Below are 16,957 nucleotides of genomic sequence, written 5' to 3'. Positions count from 1 at the left end.
CTTGAACTCCTGATTCCCCTGCCTCTGCCTCCCAAGTGCTGGAATTACAGGCGTGATTTATAGGGAGCTAGGCATTAAACCAGGGCCTTGTGCATGATAACCAGGCCCTCTACCAACTGAGCCACATCCCCTGGTACTGTGCTGCTTCCCTTTAAGGAGTTTACAGATGGGAACTGAGGCTGGCAACTGAGGTTTCTGGCCACTGAGGTTTCTGGCCCACGGCCATTTCTCAGTGTAGTATAGACCCAGTATGACTGGGTCAGTGTCCACTCCCTCCTGGGAGAAGCTGGCTGGGACCGGTAGCATCTGCAGCAGGCTTCAGGGATTGAGATGGATCGTGGTGAAACTGAAGAGGAGAAGGAGCTATGGCATTCAGACTCCATGGCAAGCTAGAGAGCCTCTTCAGTGACCAGAGAGTGCCAGGTTGAGGTCACCCTCTTGCCTAGAGAGGAAGGGACTCCCTATCATTGCCATGGAGTCCGAAGCCCTGTAGACCTCCCCTCAGCTAACTTAGAGCTTTGTATCTAGTCTTATCTGAGTGTGTGTGTGTGTGTGTGTGTGTGTGTGTGTGTGTGCGCTCGTGTGCGTGCTGAGGCAGGACACGTAGCCCGGCAGAACCCCGGAAGAAGGAAGCTGTACAGGGTCTGTGGCTGGGCCCCTGGGATCCCCCAGCCGGGGACTTCCTCTTCCTCTCAGAGCAGGTGTGGCTGCCACAGCGTGACAGGGACTACACTCTGACCCCCAACATGGAGGGGGCCAAGGGGCCCAGGCTCAAAGACTTCCTGAGTGGGAGTCTGGCCACCTGGGTGAGGATCAGGTGGGAGGGCAGTGTGGGGAAGCGCGTATCAGGGCAGACTGAGAACCGGGGGTGGGTGGCTGGGATGTGCAGAGTAGTGGGCAGAGAGAGTCCAGGACCTGGACCAGAGGCACTCAAGGGCACTGGTGAGGAGAGGGATCCCAGGGTGTACTGGGACAGATCAGGGGCTCAGAATGGATTTACTGGTTGTGGGGCCACCTGTTATCCGACTTCTCCTGTTGGCCCCACAGGCACTGGGACTGGCTGGGCTGGTGGGGGAGGCAGAAGAATCAGCGGGGACAGAGGAGGAGGATAAGGGGCCTCTTTGTACAGAGAAGAGATTCCTGCAGCTGAGTGATGGGGCCTTACTCCTTCGGGTGCTTGGAATCATGTAAGTGACATGGTGGGGGAGGCTGGTCTGAGGGGAGGTCGCTATGAATGGTGGGAGGAGCCTAGGGTGAAGGGCAAGGGGGGGGTGTCCGATGGTGGGAGGAGCCTGAGGGTGTAGGTAAGACCCGGGGGAGGGTGTCTAATGGTAGGAGGAGCCTGAGGGTGGAGGGCAAGGCCTGGGTGGTGGTGGTCCTTAAACCAACCTCTCACCCATGTTCCCTGGGTGACCACAGTGCACCTAGTTCTCGAGGAGGAGGCCTGCGGATGATCAGGAGTCACGATGGTCCTGCAGCCTGTCGGATGTGGAACTTTCATCATCTGTGGGGGCGACTGAGGGATTTCTACCAGGTCAGGCATTGGGAAGCCCCGACAAGGAGCCTGGCAACCCCTTGTGAAGGGGGTTTTCTTACTGTTGGCCTGTTCTAGGAAGAACTGCAGCTGCTGATCCTGCCGCCACCCCCAGACCTCCAGACACTGGGGTTTGACCCCCTTTCAGGTGCTGTTCCCCAGGTGGTGTTGCCCTCTGACCTCTGTCCCTGCCCCGCGTCCCTCCTTAACCCCTTGTGGCTTGTGCCCAGCAGAAGAGGCAGTGGACGAGCTGGACGGCATCCTTCGGCTGTTGCTGGGGGCCTCAGTGCAGGTGAGGAGGGGAAGGGAGACTTGACAGGAGGGACGAGCCCCCTGGGTGCCAGCTTTGGTCCTCCCGTCCACACAGTGTGAACATCGGGAGCTCTTCATCCGTCACATCCGGGGCCTCAGCCTTGACGTCCAGAGCGAGTTGGCTGCTGTAATCCAAGAGGTACTGACGCAGTCTGGAAGCGACACAGTCTAGGGGTCTTGACTGGGTTCCAAGGCAGGGAAGATCTGAAGCGCACTAGGTGGCAGCAGAGAAATCCCATGCAATTCAGAAAGGCGTTTATTGAGGGTGAGCACACATGTGCTACAGACACACTCTGAAGAGTCTTGCTCCCCTACTGCAGGGTTGAAGACCGATGGGATAGTTGATGGGTCTGAAACTATTGTGTGACATGTCTTTTTTTTTTTTTTAAAGATGTATTTATGTCTTTTTTTTAAAAAGATGTATTTATTTATTATGTATAGAGAAGAGGGTGCCAGATCCCATTACAGATGGTTGTGAGCCACCATGTGGGTGCTGGGTGCTGGGAATTGAACTCAGGACCTCTGGAAGAGCAGTCAGTGCTCTTAACCTCTGAGCCATCTCTCCAGCCTGGGTTTCTCTGTCGATTTGGAGCATGTCCTGGACTAGCTCTGTAGACCAGGCTGGCCTTGAACTCACAGAGATCCATATGGCTCTGTCTCCCGAGTGCTGGGATTAAAGGAGTGTGCCACCACTGCCTGGCAAACCAGAGATTCTTTTTTTGTTGTTTTTTTGTTTTTGAGACAGGGTTTCTCTGTGTAGCTTTGCGCCTTTCCTGGAACTCGCTCTGTAGACCAGGCTAGGCTCGAACTCACAGAGATCTGCATGGCTCTGCCTCCCGAGTGCTGGGATTAAAGGTGTGCACCACCACTGCCCAGCCCGTTTTTTTGTTTTTGTTTTTTTAATTTATTTATTATGTATACAATGTTCTGCCTGTGTACATGTATTTCTGCATGTCCCATCTGTGAGCTCCAGTGTGGTTGCTAGGATTTGAACTCAGGACCTCTGGAAGAGCAGCCTTAACCTCTTAACCTCTGAGCCATCTCTCCAGCCGCTGTGTGACATGTCTTGGTCAGGCCCTGAACTTGAGTCAGTCATCAGCAGGGACCTGCTGGTGGGAGGCAAAAGCTGCCAGGTTTTTGTCTCAAGTCAGGAGGTTGTGGAAGATGACTAGCTTGGGAATTTGCCACTGCCTTTATTACCTAGTCATGGCCCCTCTCTGTCTGTCTGCCTACCAGGGAGTCTGACTGACTCCAGGTCTCTCAGTAATGTGGTGGGTGGCATCTGGGACCATCGCCATCACTGAAGCCACCCTCACCTCATCACCCTCCTTTTGATGGATTGTTCTCCGTGCCCTCAGGTGACCCAGCCTGGTGCTGGTGTGGTATTGACTCTGGCTGGACCAGAGTCTGGAGAGCTGGTGGCTGTGGAGCTGGAGATGCAGTTACGGAACCTGATGGGGACGCTGTCCAGGCTGGTTCGAGAACGTGATCTGGGGGCACAGGTAGGGGACAGGCAACAGTCACATGGGGCTGAGTAGGGAGAGGGGCTCGGGGGCAGTGTTGGGGGCTGTCGGTTGTCATAACCCCGAATGATTTTGTGGGGACCGGAAGCCTTATGTGCAGAGGTTTTGGAAGGTGCCTCTTGACCTTTGCCCTCCCGCCAGCGGTTGGCTGAAGTGCTGCTGGAGCGGGAACCAGCCCACTTGCGGTGGCCAGAGGCTCCTGCTAATGCTTCTGCAGAGGGTCCCTCGCACCATCTGGCTCTGCAGCTGACCAACGCCAAGGCCCAGTTGAGACGACTGCGGCAGGAGGTGTGAGTGTCTGCAGCCTGGGGAAGGGGCCAGCGGAACCTGGATGGGTCTCCAGCACCGGGGGGGCATGATAGGGCCCAGGTGTGGGTTTGCGGCTGACAGACACCCTCCATCACCCCATCCCTCCAGGGAGGAGAAGGCCGAGCTGCTGCTGGACTCCCAGGCCGAGGTGCAGGGCTTGGAGGCTGAAATTCGAAGGCTCCGCCAGGAGGTGCGCTCCCATATCACCCCCCCCCCTCCACTGTCCGCTCCCCATCGTGGTCCGATTGCTCCCAGCAGCCCCTCACCCCTCTGTACCGTGGCTGGCTGATCCTAGTTCCACACCATCTGGCCCAGACCCAGGCACTGTCCGGACAAGCGAAGCGCGCCGAGCTCTACCGCGAGGAGGCAGAGGCACTACGCGAGCGAGCCGGCCGCCTGCCACGCCTGCAGGAGGAGCTGCGGCGCTGTCGCGAGAGGCTGCAGGCCGCTGAGGTCTTCAAGGGCCAGCTGGAGGTGAGGTGGGGGCGGAGCTGGGGGCGGAGTAGGTGGGGGCGCGGCCTGGAGGCGGGGCGTGCGGGAGGAGGCTGGCTAAGAGGAGGGGGTCCAAGTGTGTTGGGGGAGGTGTGGTAGCAGGGAGAAACGGGTGAAGACCCAGCAGGGGGAGTCTGGGACAGATCTGTTAGGATGGGCGGATGGAAGGGAGAAGAGGAGGAGACTAGGGAAGGGCAGGTTTTGAAGAGAAGGATGAGGCCACGGGTAGAACTGGGGAGTGAGACCCTAACAAGTAGGGGTACTGATAAGTGTGGTCTGGAGGGATGTATGTGGCCTTGGAAGGAGGTTTCTGGAGGGGGGCGAGAGGGTGGGCCAAGAGCTTGGGGCGCTGCGGACGGAGGTGAGAGGGTAGGAAAAGGAGGTGGGGTCTGAGGCCGTCTGGGGGGGAAGGAATTGGGAACTGCCAGGTGCTGAACAGCATAGGGGTTGCGTGTCATCACAGATCCCCACTGCTTTCCCACCAGGAGGAGCGGGTGCTTTCTGGGGCCCTGGAGGCCTCAAAGGCGATGCTGGAGGAACAGCTGGAGGTTGCCCGAGAGCGCTCAGCCAGGCTGCATGAGACCCAGCGGGAGAATCTGCTGCTGCGCACGAGGCTGGGCGAGGCCCATGCGGTGAGCTAGATTGACCTGACCATCTGTCCGTTGTGTCTGGTCCCCCATGACCCCAGTGATGCCCGAGGTTTCTCCAAGTGGTTCCTGTAGCTTGTGGGGACTCTCAGATTCGCACATTTGGCCTGGGCCAGATGAAGAAGGCTGTGCTGACCCACTCCTTCACACCCCAGGAGCTGGATTCTCTGCGGCATCAGTTGGAGCAGCTGGTGGAGGAAAATGTGGAGCTGGAGCTGGAACTTCAGAGGAGCCTGGAGCCACCCCCAGGGTCCCCTGGGGAGGGTGAGTGGGGCCTAGGGTGGGGGTGAGGATCTGGGGTGGAGGCAGCCTGGATGGGGAGGACTTGTTTTCATGCCCTTACTAGGTCTCTGAGTGGTGTTGATGGGAAGTCAGGGAGGGTGGATAGAGTCCTGACTTGGCCACATCCCCAGCTCCCCTACCGGGAGCAGCACCCTCACTGCAGGATGAGGTGAGGGAAGCAGAGGCTGGGCGGCTAAGGGCAGTGGAACGGGAGAATCAGGAGCTTCGAGGCCTGCTGCAGATGATGCAGGAGCAGCTTGACAGCCAGGTAGGTCCCTCCAGCATCCTTATCCTTACTGGTTACCACCCCCACCCCATCCTAATGCCCCCCTCCCACACTGTCCTTCTCATATGTCCTCAGCGCCCTCTGCTGGAGGAGCAGAGCAAGGATGCCATGCTGCCTGGGCCCAGTGGGGCTCCCCCAACTCCTGGGGCCCCAGATCACAGCCTCAAAAGCTGGTCTTGCCAGAGGGGAGGCGAAGGCCCTGACTCCTTGGACCTGGCTTCCTCAGCCTCAGACTCTGACATCACAAGGTCATCTGAGTGTCCCCAGGCACCTGACTCACATCCAGAGGTGATGGAGAGTTCTTTCAAGATGCTTTCTCAGGATCCCCAGACCTCAGTCCTAACTCCCCAAGAATCAGACCCTACTGTGGAAACACATGGATCTCTGGAGAAGTCCAGCCAGAGAGCCTCTCTCCAGGGCCCTATTGTCTGGGCCCTACCACAGGGTCCGGAGATCAGAATTGAGGTGCAGGAGTTGCCAGGAGAGACTGGAAGCAGGGAGGCTCTCCAAGGGGAATTGGTGCCCGAGACCCAGGTCCTCAAACAGGAGAGCCCTGAGTGCAGGCCCAGGTCTTCAGAGTTCAAACTCCAGGAGCCACTGAAGGATCAGGGGACTCTGGATCAGGGCCTAGAACTGTCCAAGCATCAGACAGACGCAGGAGGGCATGAACAGAGGCCCGAGGGGTTGCTCAGTAAACTGGTCCCTCAGAAACCACATCAGACATCAGAAGAGGCTCCTAATGCCTGTGCTGCCCCAGAGGAGCAGGCCCTCAGAGAGGAGGTAGCACAGCTAAGGAGAGAGGTTGTGGGCCTTGAGGCTAAACTGCAAGCCCAGGCCCAGAGACTGGAGGCCCGAAGTGCAGAGGCTACCTGCCTCTCTGAGGAGCTGGCCCAAGCGCGCAGAGCAGAGGCTGAGGCCCATCAGGAGGCAGAGACCCAGGCCCGGGAGCAGGCCCGACTGCGTGAAGCGGTGGAAACAGCGAGCCTGGAGCTGGAGGCTGCATCGCGAGAGCGGGAGGCGCTGGCAGAGGCGCTAGCAGCAGCAGGCCGGGAGCGAAGGCAGTGGGAACGTGAGGGGCCCAGGCTGCGGGCTCAAGCCGAGGCTGCCGAGCAGCAGGTGCAGGCTCTGGAGGGCCAGGTCCGTTGTCATCTGGAGGAGGCTGAGAGGGAGCATCTGGAGAAACAAGCCCTCAGGGAGGTATGTGGGGTATGGCCAGTGGGTCAGGGACTGGGCCAGTTGCTGGTTCCTTCACTGCACTGAGATGGGACAGAAGGTAGAAAGTCCAGGCCACTCCTGCTGTTGCAGGATACAGGCTTCAGGAGGGACTCACACAGCCAATCCGGTGGTCTATCCTGCACTCTGTTGTGAAAGGCTCCGCCCCTTCACCCTCGTTCCCTCTTCCTGTGTTTTACAACAAAGATGCTGTGCCCTGCAGCCCTCATGGTCTGTTGGCAGACCAGGATCATTGTGGAAAGGACCTGGCTCATACCTGGCCATAAGTGCCCCAACAATGGTTCCTTAGGAGCTGGGGATGGAGTCCATTCACAAAGCCCCAGGTCCATACCCAACTCTACATAAACTAGACAAGGTGGCATATGCCTGTCATCTCAGCACTCAGCATATGGAGGCAGGAGGATTAGAAGTTGTTCAAGGCCATTGTTCTATGGCTGTGTTAAATGCCATGACCTTAAAAAAAAGCCAGTTGGGTTTTATTTTACCTTACAGGTGACAGTACATCATGAAGAAAGTCAGGGCAAGGACCCAAAGCAGGAACTTGGAGGCAGGAACAGAATGAAGCAGGGGTCCTGGGGGGCCCTGCTTACTGGCTTCTCTTCATGGCGTACTCACTTTGCTTTTTTATATAACTCAGGACATCCTCTCCAGGGTCAGTGCCGCTCACGGTGGCCTGGGATCTCCCACATTAATTATTAACCAAGAGAATGCCCTACAGACTTGCCTATGGAGAACTTGACATGGGCATTTTCTCAGCTGAGGCTCCCTGATCCCAGGTGAATGGCTTGTGTCAAGTTGACAGCACAGACGTCCTTGACGATATAATGAACTGGAGGCTAGCCTGAGCTACACGAGACTTTGTCTAGGGAGAACACAAAAATGAAAACATTTACTAAAGAAGTGCCAGCAGAATACGCAGGAGGGGGTGGAAAGGCCTGTCTGGGTGTGAGGGGCCTCCAGGAAAAATCACCACGATTTCACTGAATGCTGAAAGGTTAAGAGCTTTGGGGAGGAGGGACAAGGACTCCAAGGCATTGGGGATGCTGGGGGACCTGGAAAAAGTCACGGCAGCAGCCAGCTTTGAAGGGGTTGCTACTCTGTCTTGCATGGAAAGCCTCAGGGTGTGGGCAGACCCACATGGGGTTGAGTTTGAGGAGAGTCACCTTGGTGGATGGGAGCCTAGGCCCCTCAAGAGGCAGGGGTGACCGTGGCAGGTAAGGCTGACGGGGGCAGTGCTGGAGGGGAGGGAATGGCTAGAAATGCTTTTGTTCATTTATTCATTTGCACACTTCGTGAGGCCAGCCAAGGCTCTGTACCAGGCTGTGTGCACAGCGATGACCAGGTAGGGGAGCCGTCCATATGCACAGGTGTGGAGGAGACAGGACAGTGCAGGGGGCCATGAGTGCAGGTGGCCATGAGTCCAAGCTGGATACATCAGGGAAGGCTTCCAGGAGGAGGTGGGGGAGGAACAGAAGTCAGGAGAGGTGAGGCCGAGGAGGAATTAAGCAGGGTTCTTTTTATTTGGTTTTGTTTTTTGTTTTTTGTTTTGTTTTTTTCAAGACAGGGTTTCTCTGTGTAGTTTTGGAGCCTGTCCTGGATCTTGCTCTGTAGACCAAGCTGGCCTCGAACTCACAGAGATCCATATGGCTCTGCTCCCAGAGTGCTGGGATTCCAGGCGTGCACCTCCACCCCGGGCTAAGCAGGGTTCTTGTTGGGCATGGTGAGAGCTTCCTTCTGTGCTGAGGGAGAGGCTGGGGCTTTTGTGTGTAAATGGTACCTCTGGAGGCTGGAGACAAACAGAATGGTTAGACCACATTGGGAGGCGGCGCCAAGGGCAGCTTGAAGCAATGGCAAGGGTGTTAGAGCTGAGGGCTGGGAACTGGGTACTCCAGGTGAGCAGTTTCCAGTTCCATCCCAGGGCACAGACAAGACACAGGCTCAGACAGGAAGAACACCTGTGGAGGCCCCTCCCAGTGGTGAGGATGGAGAACAGGACTGGGGGGCTGGTTGACCCAGGTTAGGCACTGCACAGGGTAGGTATGGGGAAGATAGGTAGGGAATGTAAGAACTGATGTGCGTGAGCCAATGAAGAGAGAGGGTCTCTCTGGGGGTACATACTGTAGGACTGGACCCAGAGATCTGCCAGTAAAGGACTGCATGATGTTCAGACCCTCCCTGATTGTCAGCTGTGTGGCTTGGAGCGAGTTACTTCTGAGTGTCACGCTCCTCATCTGTAAAGTGGAAACAAAACTGCCTGTCCCTCCTGTGGTGGTGCATGTCTGAAGTCCTGCCCTTGGGAGGCTGAGGCAGGAGGATTGCGAGTTGGAGGCCAGCCTGAGCTATATAGCAAAGCCTCTAAAGCTAAAGAGGGGGCCCAATGTGGTAGTGCACACCTTAATCCCAGTACTTGGGGGTCGGGGGTAGAGGTAGGCAGATAGATCTGAGTCTGAGGTTAGCCTGGTTCATAGTGACAGGAATACATAATGAGACCCTGTCTCAGAAATAAATAAATAAATACATAACCAAAGAGGGAGGATACAAAAGATCCAGGGTTGGGGGGCAGAGACAGAGATGAGAGGAAAACCAAAAACTGTTCCTGTCTGATAGGATCTCGCAAAACAATGTGTGGCAAGAGCTTAGGGTGTGCCTGGCTCCAGTACACTTTTGCTTTTGGGGGTGAGGGACTGGTGGTAGGCTGGCAGAGGCAGTAAGGGCGGGCCTGGAAGAGCTGGCTCTGAGGACTCTGAGTGTGGGAGAGGCTGGGGGTAGAGAGAATTGGGAGGATTTCCTGACTGCAACCGTTCTGGACGCTGCCTGGATGTGACACTAAAGGAGCTGGCCAGCAGGCAGACAGAAGAGATCCCGAGGCTTTCATGTGGGCATGGAGCCTCTCAGGCTGGGCAGAGGAGCACTTGGTATGGCTATAGCCAGAACAGGGAGTGGGCAGTGCCCCAGGCCTCCACTTTCATCTGCACTATAGTTCTTTTTTATCTCTAGCGGTGCCAGGGCCCTAGTGGCCAGCTAGGCAGCAAAGCCTTATGGGAATTGTAATTTTTCTCCTCCTCCTCCTCTCTCTCTCTCTATTTCTCTCTCTCTCTCTGAGACATGGTTTTTTTTAATTTTCCCTAGCTGTCCTGGAGCTCACTCTCTTGAACTCAGAGATTTGTCTGGCTCTGTTTCCTGAGTGCTGGTTAAAGGCATGTGCCACTACCCCCCAGCTGAATTGCAGATTTTCACCCAGAGGCCATGCCCACATCTGTTGGGAACTAAGGTGCCCAGAGCAGGGTGTGGAGAGTGTTACCTAGGATGATGGCTCAACAGTCTTAGTTTTCAGAGGCGGGATGTGGCCAGTGGCTGGTAGGGTTACCTTCGTGTAGCTTCATCTTTCCAGGGTCCCCAGGAGTTGGAATGGTTTGGTCTCCTTCTCCCTGGAGCTCACTGGCCAGAGTTGACCTTCCACCCCTACCATGGAATGTTGTGGTCCAACTGCCAAATGCCATGGTCTCTGACCCAACCTCTGCAGCCCTGCACTGTGGTTAGGCCCAAGATCGTGAGCTCCTGTTCTGCCTGCTCTCACCCCTTTGTGGTGGAGAGTACTCTGCGGGTCTACCTCCACTGAGTCCCTGCACATGGCTGATGTGGCAGCTCCCAGGGCTCCTCACCCTCCTGGGTACATGCGAAACTATGGGCTCAAAGAGGTGAAGCCACTTGCTTAGTGTGCATCTCTGATTCCTTACTCAGGGGGCTGCTTCCACACCCTACCAGGGTTAGGGCCCCACCCCTTTCATATCCATCCTGCAAGGTCACTGCACCCCGCTTCCAGGTCTTAGACAAGGCCTCACATTGAGCCTAGACCTCATTATGTAGCCCAGGCTGGCTTTAACTTTGTAGCCATCCTCCTGCCTCAGCTTCTTGAGTGCTGGTATTACAGATGTGAACCACTGTGCCCACCAGATGGGAACACAGAGACCCAAAGGATTAAAGACATTTGCAAGGGTAACAGAGCAAGGCAAAGAGCAAGAAAACCCCTTCTCAGGCCTGTCTCTAGCTCTTCTCTGTCTCTGGGGGAAGAGGTATGTTCCCTATGTTCACCCCACCTGGTCAGCCTACCCTGCCTGCCCTCAGGAGCTAGAAAAGGCTGTGATACGGGGCCAGGAGCTGGGCGCCCGGCTGGAGCATCTGCAGCGAGAGCTGGAACAGGCAGCCTTGGAGCGTCAGGAGTTCCTACGAGAACAGGAGAGCCAGCACCAGAGGTGGGTACAGTGGTTGGGGACAAGGAGGGGCAGGGAAGTAAGGGCTGGGTGTTAATGGCTTCTCCTGGTAGGTACCAGGGCCTGGAGCAGCGGCTGGAAGCTGAGCTTCGGGCAGCATCAACCAGTAAGGAGGAGGCATTAATGGAGCTCAAGGCCCGGGCCCTGAAGCTGGAGGAGGAGCTGATTCAGGTAAAGTTGTCCTGGGAACTGAGGTGCCAGCCCCTTGCCCCAACCTGGGAGTAGACACCCAGGACTGCCAGGGCTCAGGTCTTAGCTCCGGATTGATGGGCTAGCTCATCTCATGCCCTGGTGGGGCTGTTTCCTCCATTTCTTAAATGGATGGAGCCTCTTCTTGGGGGTGACTGCTCTGCTTTTTTCTTGGGCTCCAACACTTCCCGAGGCATGTGAGGCACCTGTTATTTGTGTCCCTGGACCTTGTCTTGCAGCTACGACAGTGCCCTGTGGGGCTGGCGACAGAGGGGAGGGCTGACCCTCGGACCGCGGAGACCCAGAACTCTCGGCTCATCGAGGTGGAGCGAAGTGTGAGTGACAGAACAGGGGTTGCCCAGGGGATGGGGAGACTGGCCACTTAGCCACTGATAACCTTCTCTGACAGAATGCCACCCTGGTAGCTGAGAAGGCAGCTCTGCAGGGGCAGCTGCAGCATCTGGAGGGGCAGCTGGGGAACCTGCAGGGCCGGGCACAGGAGCTCCTGCTACAGAGTCAGCGGGCGCAGGAGCACAGCAGCCGCCTGCAGGTGGGTGGCAGCCTGGGGCCATTGTCCCTGCCCATTTGTGTCATGTCATGCCCTTTCCCATCCTCTAGCCAGCTACCCCACCTGTTTCCACAGTGCTTGCCCTCTGACCCCAGCCATCCCAGTCTGTACCTTCTCCCCATCCTTGCTTTCAGAATCCACATCTGTACCTATCTCCATTCCCCATCACCTTCCCATCTCAGCCTTCTCCTCCGTACTAGTCATTAGTCTTCACTGCCTTTCCTAGTTTCTACTCGTCTGTCCTATCCATGTTCTGGGCCTCTTGTATGGCTCAGGGTTTTTTTTTTTTTTTTTTTTTTTTTTTTTTGTGGAGCTGAGGATCGAACTCAGGGCCTTGTGCTTGCTAGGCAAGTGCTCTACCACTGAGCTAAATCCCCAACCCCATGGCTCAGCTTTTCCATGCCACGTTGATGCCTCTCTCCAGCTTTTAACCTCTGCCCTCTGCCCTCGGGCCATGTCCCGTGTTCCCTCTGTGCTGGGTGCCACACTGCCATGGTCTTGCCTGTTGGCTTCACCCTAGGCTGAAAAGTCTATGATGGAGATGCAGGGCCAGGAGCTGCACAGGAAGCTGGGGGTGCTAGAAGAGGAGGTGCGGGCAGCAAGACGGGCACAGGAGGAGACTCGTGAGCAGCAGCAGGCTCTGCTTCGGGACCACGAGGCCCTGGCCCAGCTGCAGAGGAGACAGGAGACAGAGCTGGAGGGACTGCTCGTGCGGCACCGAGATCTCAAGGCCAACATGCGCGCCCTGGAGCTGGCCCACCGTGAGCTGCAGGGCCGGTGAGACTCCCCCAGCAGCTCGCTTCTCATCCTGGCATGCTCACTTGCCTACTTCCCCAGCGGGGGGAATTCCATACTCTGCACATCGGCCCTGTTGCCGATCTCTTGGGGATCTGGGCTCCCCAACTTTGAGGCTGGGAATGGTGACACCTTGGCATGGTCTTCTGCTTTTGGGGGCTTTTCTGAGGTGTAGTGCTTACGCTTTGGAGGTGTCAGACTTCTAGATCCCCACAATGCAGCGCCTACTTGCCAAGGCTGCAGCCCCCTGCAGCCCTTTGGACCTTATCCATACAGGCACGAGCAGTTGCAGGCCCAGAGGGCCAGTGTGGAAGCACAAGAGGTGGCCTTACTGGCAGAGCGTGAGCGCCTGATGCAGGATGGGCATCGGCAGCGGGACCTGGAGGAGGAGCTGCGGAGACTTCAGAGTGAGCACGACAGGTACCAGCCCTGGTGCAGCCCTGCCCCCGACTCCGCAGATGAGCATCCCGCGTGTGAAGTGGGTTGGGATGGGTTAGTCACTGCCCCCTGTGTGTTCTGCTTCCCCTCCTCTCTGGGGGTGTGGCCCTCCTGGCGCTTGGAGAGCTCCCGTCTTTGCCCCCAAAGAGCTCAGAAGCTACTGGCTGAGGTGTCTCGGGAGCGAGGGGAGCTCCAGGGTGAACGTGGGGAACTGCGGGGCCGCCTGGTGAGGCTGGAGCTGGAGCGGGCACAGCTGGAGATGCAGAGCCAGCAGCTGCGTGAGTCCAACCAGCAGCTGGACCTGAGCGCCTGCCGGCTGACCACACAGTGTGAGGTGTGGCAGAGTGTCAGGGCAGCCTAGGGAGGCCAAGGCGGGCAGCCCAAGCTGGGACAGGTATTCATCCTGACCTTGCTGCTGCCCCCAGCTGCTGACCCAGCTTCGCACAGCTCAGGAGGAGGAGAACAGGCAGCTGCTAGCTGAAGTACAGGCCCTGAGCAGGGAGAATCGGGAGCTGCTGGAGCGTAGTCTGGAGAGTCGTGACCACCTTCACCGAGAGCAGCGAGAATACCTGTGAGCATGCGCAGGCCAGGGCCATGCCTCATGGGCCTTCAGGGAGCCCCGCATACACGCCCCCCCTCCCGTCCTGACCCCATTCCCCCCGCCCAGGAAAAGATCCCAGGCATAGGGCAGTTTTACCTGCAACGTGGCTGCCAGGGGCTTTGCCAGAATTTCTGTGAACCCATTCTCTCCCCTTCCTACCAGGGACCAGCTTAATGCCTTACGCCGTGAGAAGCAGAAGCTGGTGGAGAAAATCATGGACCAGTACCGTGTGCTGGAACCTGGGCCCCTGCCCCGCACCAAGTGAGGCCCCACCTTCTGGAATGGGACCCTGCCAACTTTTGCCCTGTCCCGCCCTCTGACCCCCGGTTCCCTGGGAGCCAGGCTGGGATGCAGGTCTCAGTGAGGGTTCACCCCTGACACAAGTCTCCTCTGCCCTCCTTCTCCTGTTTCCTTATCCCTTCTTATGCCCTCTTGCCCCCAGGAAGGGCAGCTGGTTGGCAGACAAGGTGAAGAGGCTGATTCGGCCCCGGCGGGAGGGGGCCCTCCATGGGGGGCCACGCCTGGGGGCCGATGGGGCTGGCAGCACCGAGAGCCTGGGGGGCCCCCTGGAGACGGAGCTCCCTGAGGGCAGGGAGGCAGATGGGACAGGTGGGTCTGAGGGCCTGGGGACCAGGATGTCCCTATCCCATGTCTCCCACCCTTGGCGTCTGCCATGCTACCTGGCCTGCACGTGTGCTTCCCAGGCCTTTCCTGCTACCTGCCTCCAGCCTGCTCTCTCTCTGGGCCTGCGGAGTCCCCTGCCTGGCTCCTCCTTTCTGCCTGTATCGCCACCTCCCCATTTCTACACAACCCACACCATGCCAGTGACCTCACAGCAGCAGGGCACATTAGGGAAAGGTCATTATCCTTGATGGTACAGAAGGAAACTGAGGACCAGAGGGTGAGGTGCCTCGCCCAAGGCCACACAGCGAGCTACTGTGTCAGCCCTTGTGTGGGCTAGCAGCATACCGGCCAGGTTCACCTGCTAGGTCCCTTGCAGCTTCACACACTGGCTCTCTGCTTGATTCCCTGTACTCTGATGATGCCAAACCCCTTCACATGTGCCTCTCACAGGGTCCTCGTCACCGGCACCCATGCGCCGTGCCCAGAGTTCGCTTTGCTTGGGAGATGAGACCCTGGCAGGTGGGCAGCGGAGGAGACTCAGCTCCCGGTTCCCTGGAGGGCGAAGTTCTGAGTCATTCAGTCCAGGGGACACCCCAAGGCAGCGGTTTCGTCAGCGCAGGCCAGGCCCCCTGGGGGCACCCAGTGCCCATAGCAAAGGTGAGACACAGAGTCCCTGAATATGAGCCCCCCTCCCCTCATCCGATGGACCTTTGGGGAGAAGACTCATTCCTGTTAGTCTCTGTGTCCTGTGTGCCTTGCCCACTGCCTAGCACCATGGCCCAGTGACTGCCTTTTGATTTCCCAGGATCTGGAGTGGAATGGGATGGCTCCATTAAGACCCTCCCGGAACATGAAACAGATGCCAGTCGAGAGGGTGAGTGGGGGTCTGTGACTCGTCTGGGGTCCTTGGCAAGTCTCATTCACTAATTCTCTCTTCTGATGAGGAAGGATCCTTTACCAAACACCAGCTGGTGTGCTCCTGGGGATATGGCAGGGAACATTTTGGTGTAGGGAGGCAGACAGCAAACACTGTCTGAAAACAGTCACTGTCTCCAACAGCCTGGACTGATATCAATACAGTGTGAACAGTGTGAGTGGTACGTGCAGGTTATCCCAGCACTTGGGAGGCTGGTTGGGAAGATTGAAAGTTCAAGCCCAGCCTAGATTCTAGAGCAAGACCCTGTCTTAAAGGAGAAAAAGGGAAAATGGTGTTGTGAGCTATGTGTGTCTTTTCTCTGTTAGCAACCCTGCCAGAAAAGAGAGAGAGACAGGTACAAGGATTTTAGTGACATGACTCATTTAACTCTGTCTTTCTAAATGATTACCATTTTCAATGTGTAGTCAGTGCGGAAAAATTACAAATGAGATTTTCTTTTCTACATTATTTTACTTTTTGAGACTGATTGTTACTGTGCAGCCTGGTGGTCTGGAACTTACTATGTAGACCATAGTTTGAGGCCAGCCTCAAACTCAAAAAGATCTGCCTATCTCTGTCTCATGAGTGCTAGGATTAAAGGCGTGATCCATCATGTCCAGCTCAAGATTGTTTTTTTCTTTTTGAGACAAGGTCTCATATAGCCTTGAACTGATTCTCCTGCCTGTACCTTCCCTGTGCTGGGATTATATGAATGCCTGACTATGCCTTACTATTGTGTTTGGTTTTTTGAGATAGAGTCTTGTTATATAGCTCAAGATGGCCCAGAGCTCTCTGTGTTGCCCAGGCTGGCCACAAATGTGTGGCAAGTCTCCTGCCCCAACTTTCTTAGTACTGGGATAATAGTTTTGTGTCACCACACCCACTATGTTTCATACTAAGTTTTTAAAGCCTATCAAGCATTTCACATGCAGACATATAACTGTTATAGTGCTGGGGAAAGGAGAGAGAGAGAGAGAGAGAGAGAGAGAGAGAGAGAGAGAGAGAGAACAAACAGGCTGGGATTCGAATGAGGGCACTGGCTGAGGACAGGCTTCAGAGAGGAGCTGAAGTTTAGGGACACCTTGGAGGTAGACTGGTACAGGGGTGGAGGGCTAGCAGGTGGATAGAAGGTCCAGGGCCCGGTGGGCTGCCTTAACTGCTCCAGATCTTCCTGGGGAGGAAGCCTGAGCCCAGCTTTTCTCTCTAGCCCTCCAGGAGCAGAAACCGGAGAAACACCCCCTTACCTCTTCCCTCAGCCAGTGACACTGTGGGGGCAGGAAACTTAGGAGTGCAGCCTTCTCCTCAATACAGGGCCGGTGGATCTCCCAGGCAACCCAAGAGCCGGGGGACCCAGGGACTCCAAGAAGAGTACTTAAACAAAGAGGCCTGGACTCCCAGGTCCCCCACAACCCGTACTGGGGCCCTACGAAGGAGCTGGGACAAGTTTGTCAACAGAGGGTGTGACTGGTCCCAACGAGTAGCTCCTGGCCAGGGCTCTTGCTCTGGTACACAGCCATCATTGAGGAGGCGATCTCTGGGGGATTCCCCAGTTGAAGGGGGCTGGCAAGAGTGGGCAAGAGAGTCCTCTGCACGGTCTAGATGGGAAGCCAAGGCCCATTCTCTTGGGACAAGCCTGGGCTGATATCTAAGTCTTGTCCCGGACATGAAGGAGAGAATAAAACTGTAACCCCATGAATCTGGGCTCTGTGTCTGCTGGCTGCTTCTGGGAGCCTGGAGGTGTTGGAGATTCCTATCGATGGGCTTCTGTAGCTAGGGAGCCATGTATGGACCAGATAGCAAAAGGAATTATAGTGTGGCCACTTGGACTTGCCAAAACCTGGATGTGCTGGCCAGGTGGGCAGCCATTGGTGGGCAGAGCCTGGGTGGGAAGTGGGACGTGATGACGTTGGTTGCCCTGACCCTATGTCTCAGGGAAC

General features: G+C 56.7%; 1 protein-coding gene across 1 annotated transcript; it reads left to right on the top strand.

Annotated features, from left to right (window-relative positions):
- The first annotated feature begins 713 nt into the window (after window positions 1–713).
- Ccdc88b (coiled-coil domain containing 88B) lies at window positions 714–16,716 on the top strand. The gene is made up of 27 exons (XM_036203153.1): window positions 714–806; window positions 1,048–1,187; window positions 1,420–1,534; window positions 1,613–1,682; window positions 1,768–1,826; window positions 1,902–1,985; window positions 3,205–3,348; window positions 3,511–3,659; window positions 3,787–3,868; window positions 3,994–4,152; window positions 4,656–4,802; window positions 4,973–5,081; window positions 5,231–5,367; window positions 5,461–6,582; window positions 10,744–10,871; window positions 10,943–11,060; window positions 11,318–11,413; window positions 11,488–11,628; window positions 12,167–12,423; window positions 12,718–12,861; window positions 13,027–13,213; window positions 13,305–13,450; window positions 13,643–13,741; window positions 13,923–14,089; window positions 14,555–14,761; window positions 14,910–14,978; window positions 16,228–16,716. The coding sequence occupies exons 1-27, from the start codon at window positions 747–749 to the stop codon at window positions 16,281–16,283; spliced, it is 4,392 nt and encodes a 1,463-aa protein (XP_036059046.1). The 5' UTR covers window positions 714–746; the 3' UTR covers window positions 16,284–16,716.
- The last annotated feature ends 241 nt before the right edge of the window (window positions 16,717–16,957 follow it).

The sequence above is a fragment of the Onychomys torridus genome, chromosome 1, assembly GCF_903995425.1.
Source record: "Onychomys torridus chromosome 1, mOncTor1.1, whole genome shotgun sequence".
Taxonomy (NCBI): domain Eukaryota; kingdom Metazoa; phylum Chordata; class Mammalia; order Rodentia; family Cricetidae; genus Onychomys; species Onychomys torridus.
Note: the sequence above shows the minus strand (reverse complement) of the source record. Positions and strands in the feature narration are given on the sequence as shown.

Bases quoted from the DNA above. Each gene is read 5' to 3' on its own strand.
- Ccdc88b (XM_036203153.1), top strand. From the start codon at position 747: ATGGAGGGGGCCAAGGGGCCCAGGCTCAAAGACTTCCTGAGTGGGAGT. The intron at 1,188-1,419 runs GTAAGTGACATG...GGGTGACCACAG, and splicing joins CTTCGGGTGCTTGGAATCAT to TGCACCTAGTTCTCGAGGAG. The intron at 14,762-14,909 runs GTGAGACACAGA...TTGATTTCCCAG, and splicing joins ACCCAGTGCCCATAGCAAAG to GATCTGGAGTGGAATGGGAT.